At 35.8% G+C, this 5,553-nt stretch overlaps 1 protein-coding gene across 1 annotated transcript; it reads right to left on the reverse strand.

The window, feature by feature from the left end:
- Positions 1-2,047: 2,047 nt before the first annotated feature.
- Positions 2,048-3,765, reverse strand: LOC18446982 (cytochrome P450 86B1). Its single transcript, XM_011629737.3, has one exon. It carries the CDS (start codon positions 3,722-3,724, stop codon positions 2,222-2,224), a length of 1,503 nt encoding a protein of 500 aa, XP_011628039.1. The 5' UTR covers positions 3,725-3,765; the 3' UTR covers positions 2,048-2,221.
- Between the last annotated feature and the right edge of the window lie 1,788 nt (positions 3,766-5,553).

The raw sequence follows: 5,553 nt of genomic DNA on the forward strand, positions 1-5,553 counted from the left end.
AAAATGATGCTTTTTCCACCGGATCGAAGAAGGCTCGAAGCGAATCTGATGAACAGTGCTCTGAAACCTCAGCTTAAACTCTATCCCTTTTCTTTTACTACACCCCCACCCCCCAACTTTTATAAATCTCACATCAATTTCAATGTTTGTGCTTCTAGTGAGTGACCAAAATAGGAGAGGAGGACACTCAGCATCAGCATTCCACCCTAGGATTTCACCCAAACACAAGCCATGGCTGAGATGGTTGTTCTCTTTCCAAACCAGCTTTTCTCTCTTCTCCTTCTCAAAAACTCGAATTCATTGTAAATACCAGGTCCTATTATATCTTGCAACACATTATCATGACCATCTATTTTTAAGATTTTCATATGTTTATAGATCTAATTGATTTGAACCATTTCTAAAATTTAAAATTTTATAATTAAAGATTAAAATAAATTCTCAAGCCATATCAATAATTTTTTATACCAAAATTACATTTAAGACAATATTTTGAGACGTGCCATAATTTGATTGTTTAAAGTTCCACGCGCATACCCACCCTTTTTATACTCTAGTAAAGAGCAAGTCTCCAAAATAAATGAAAGTACATAGTAATTATTATATTGGAGGTTAAGATACGTACCTTAGAAACACAAACTATTGTGAAAAAATTGTATTTTTAACAAAAATAAAAAAATAATAACATATAAATTTAAGCAGCATAACACAATTTAAAATTTTTAAATTTAAATATGTAATTAAAAAATATATTTTAATAAACATATAAAGTAACCATTAAACCAACTATTAACAAAACATTAGTGTGTTTAAAGTTTAAGCTGTGTATAAAATCTCTCCAAATAGAAAGCTTGGAAAAAGTGAAAAGTTAATATATATATATATATATATATATATATATATATATATATATATATATATATATATATATATATATATATATATATATATATATATATATATACTACAAAACTCTTATAGGAGAAAATGATAGAAAAAAAAGAGTGAAAAATAAAGCACTACCGGACAATCATGACTATGAGATGAACTTTGAAAGATGATGAGGGTAGGCGAAATCACTATTCATTTTCACCTATAGGCGTTGGAAAGACTTATATATATATATATATAAAGTTGACATAGACCCACTAGCTCATGGCTACATATGAGCCAAACGACCTATATTAAACCTGGGCACATCTAATAACATGAAATTTCATATTTTAGTATTTTGATACAAGTGATATGATGGTCACGACTTTATTTCGTATTTTAATTTTAATTTTTTTTACAAATCCAAATCACATAAAATTTTAGGCGTCTATTCTTCTCATCAATGCGTACCTAATAAAACTATTGCAAATAATCTCTAATAAATAAATTGATGAAAATAACTATTATAATTTCCGAGGATATTTTGGTTAATTTATTTCTTGTAAATTATTATTTTTATATTTTTATTAATTTTTTCTATTTTTGAAGAACACACGTCAAAAAATTTCAAGTGATTTAGATTTGTATAAAAATAAAAATTCAAATACGAAACAAAGACGTGGCCGTTAGATCCGCTGGGCTCATATATAGCTGTGAACTAGTAGGACTATGCCAACTTTATCTATATATATATATATATATATATATATATATATATATATATATATATATATATATATATATATATATATATATATATATATAGGAATGAAAAGTTTGTACAACTGAAATTTTATGTAAAATAAAAAATGCTATGTTTCTATGTAAAAATTAAAAAAAAAAAAAAAATCAGTCTACCCACCTTATTTTTAATTTTCAAAATTACTTTTTAGTCAATCCGAATTTTATTATTTTAATTTTATTTTTGTTTTTTAGTTAATAAATAATACCCTAAGCTTTAAGACATTACCCTACTAACTAAAAATATAAAATAAATCAAAATTTATTAAATGATAATTTTGAAAAACAAAATAAAAAAAATTAAGTGGACTGACCTTGTTCTATAATTGAATTAGTGCCTCAAATAAGTCACCACATCGCTTTCTGCACTTGCTTTTTGAAGAACACTAAAAACAAACATGCATCGCTTTCTGCACTTACGTTTTGAAGAACACTAAAAACAAAGGCACACGGCTGAATACCAATCCGCAAAACCACATTCCCTTGGACACATATCACATGGAGAGTAGAAAATTATTTGTCCCTACATTTACCGCCGGAATCAGCCTCAACCCGCCGGAAAAACCAGTTTTCCTGCAACTCCCGGCAGCCTTTCCGTGACTCTCATTTTGAGGCCATCCTTCATGACCAATATCACTGATGGCTTCGTCGAAACCCTGTGCCCTGCCACCACCTCCAGTCGGAACGAGCTTAGTGCCGCGGCAGCGGCGCATTTCATCTGCACAAAGGCCACCTCCTTGCCAAGGCAGGTCCTCGGCCCTCCATTGAAGGCCAGAAATCTGAAACCGCTCTCTGCTCTGAGCTTTCCGTCTTCTCCGAGCCACCTCTCCGGCTTAAACCTGAGGCAGTCTTCTCCCCATATCCACTCCATCCTCCCCGTGGCGTAGATACTGTACACGAGCATCGTCCCTGGTTCCACTGTGGTGCCATCCGGTAAAACATCCTTTTCTCGAACTCCCTTGTGGTCTAATGGCACCGAGGGGTAGAGACGTAGAGTCTCGGATAAGGCGGCGTGGAGGTAGTGGAGCTCGCTCAGGTCATTGGTGCCCTTCTCCTTGATCTCGGTTAAGATCTTGGCCTCGACCTCAGGGTGCGTGCTCACGAGCCAGAAGAACCATGCCAGGGCCGCCCCCGTTGTGTCCCGCCCTGCTATCAAGAAGTTCACCGCGACGTCTCTCAGATATCTGTTATCAGTCCCGATGGCACCATCCATAGCGAAGATCGAAAGCAGGTCTCCGCCACCACCGCTGCCTCTGCCTCGTGTACGCACCACCTGACGCGCCACAAACTCATCCATGGTGCGCACGCCCTGGGCTAGTCGGGCCTCCTTGCCGAGGCCCAGCCAGCGCATCAGCTTCCACCACGGCAGGATGTGCCTCACCATGACCGCCTGCATGGCCTCATCCATAGCCTGCGCAAAGGGCACGAGCGGGAGCTCCGGCGCAAGGCAACCGATAGCCTCGCCAAACAGGACAGCGCAGGTCGTGTCCATCGTGTATCTCATCATGAGGTCCTGAAAGTCGACCACCGCCCCCTCTTCAGCCGCTTGGCGGAGTATAGGCACCAAGTTGTTGAAGGTGAGCTCACGACTCTTCTTCTCAACAAATATTCGAAAGGCTTTCGAATGTACATGCGTATTTGCCATCCGTCGTTGGCCCTGCCAGTCGACGCCGTCGGTGTTGAAGATGCCGGCGCCCATGAGCTCCCGGAAAATGTCGTGGAAGTCCGGGCCTTTGGGGAAGTTGGAGAAGCGAGTCTTGAGGACGTACTCCATGTTGGAGGGGTCACAGGTGGCAACGATGCGCATGCCGGTGAGGATCGGACCACGGACGGTGAAGGTGCCGCCGAGCGCTCTGAGAACATCAGCACTCCAGTTGTGGATGTGGGGGAGGTTGATGAGTACGGCTGGGAGGTCGCGGAGGAGGGGCCAGCTGATGAAGGGCCTATGGCGCTGCCTCATGTAGTGGAGGAAGAGGAAGCAGAGGAGGGCAATTAAGATCTCGCTCCAGCCCAGCCCGCACCATGATCTCAGCCTTCCACCTTGGTCCATAGCGTTGGCGGATCAATGAATGAGACCTCCTGGCTGCTGCCATCGCACACACGCATGTCGGTGGCAATATATCCTCACAACTTGTTTCTGATTAGGACGCATATTGTAAAAATGCGGTCCAGGTTCTCTGGCCCCTCAAAACTTCCTCAAAAAACTTAGTTACACGTAGCAAGCCTTCAACCCCACAGCATCGCAGCCCCGCATTTTCACGCGTACATGTAATAAAGCACAACAGAACTATTTATATCACCACTTTATACTTATGTTAGGATGTGGGATAATTCCCACAAAGTGCATTAAATTAAAATAGATATTGAATAACTATTATTAATATGTAAAACTATTATACTTGCCACAGTGTGGCTTTATGGTTATTGTTTCTTCTAGGTTGAAATAGCCCGTAGGTTGGGCGTGCTACATTATTTTATTTTTGTTATAGAAAAAATAAAAAGTAAGTAGAAAATAATGTTGTTAAAAAAAATAATTATTTCATTTGAAATTCTATCTTTCTATTATCAATTTTTTTTTACTAAATTTATTCTAGAAAATTAAAATTTTGAAAAATTGAAGTGTTATTTCGAAAATAATGTTATTAAAAAAAAAAAAAACTCCATTTGAAATTATATTTTTCTATTAACAATCTTTTTTTACTAAATTTATTCTAGAATCTAAAAAATTAAAATTTTGAAAAATTGAAGTGTTATTTCGAAAATTGATACGCAATCAAATATTTTCTATATTGGTAACCAAATTTTTATTTTATTTATTAACTTTTGTACTATAAATCATGTAATGTACTATTTTTCTTACAGTTATCAATAATACATTTTAAATTAGATGATATTATAAAATACTTTGGATTTGTTATTGTTTGTATAATAAAATAATTATAAAATATTAACCAATAACTTTAATTTCAGTATATAATATTATAGTTAGTTAGGTTGTAATAATTTTGGATTATAATTAGGTTGTAATAATTTGGGTTTGTTTAGCGAATTAGGGTTTTCCGTCAATTCGAGATTTTAGTGGCCATTTTTTCATCGATTTAGTCTACTCTGTATTGTAGTCTATGTATGATTGATATACTTTATCAATGATAATTTTATGATTTTTCTTTTGTGTGATATAAATTTAATGGTTAACATAAGTTTATACAAGGAAAGAACGTCTCAATATTCACAAATTGATGAAAAAAATTAAAATTAACAATGCAGTACTCTTGTTTCTTATTGGATTCCTAAAAGACAACATTTATAATGAATTTTAATTATTTTTTGGGATTTTTTTAAAGCTTAATCCAACCGAGTCATATGATTCCCGATCCAGATGGGTTTTTGGAGTGTCTGATCGGGGGCACCGATCCGTTTTTTAAACCATTGGCTTTAATATATAATCTTTGACATAAATATGAAAATAAATAAATTTTAAAAATTAGAAATAATAATTATATTAAAAAAAATTTGAACAGTTAATTACAATTTGTTTTAGGAACAATATCTCAATATCCCACATTTTTAGATTTTATTTTTTAATAAACCCGATGCCTCAAAAAATATCTTCCAACTCTGGCCAATTTAACATACTTTTTAACCTAAACAAATATGAAAAAGATATGCTGATTTTGAACCCAATCCATTTTCTCTTCATTTATATACCCTAAACTTTTCTCTTTCTCTCTCTTGCCGCCTGTTTCACTCCCTCTCTCCTCCTGTCTTTATCAAAACACTTCTCTCTCCTCCCTGTAACTTCTCACCACCAAGTATAGCTCCTCTCGTGTTTATCCAAACGCCTCCCTCTCTCTTTATGTGTTTATCCAAACACCTCTT

This window comes from Amborella trichopoda, chromosome 12, assembly GCF_054954075.1.
Source record: "Amborella trichopoda isolate Santa Cruz 75 chromosome 12, AtrichopodaSantaCruz75HAP2 v2.0, whole genome shotgun sequence".
In the NCBI taxonomy this organism is placed as follows: Eukaryota; Viridiplantae; Streptophyta; class Magnoliopsida; order Amborellales; family Amborellaceae; genus Amborella; species Amborella trichopoda.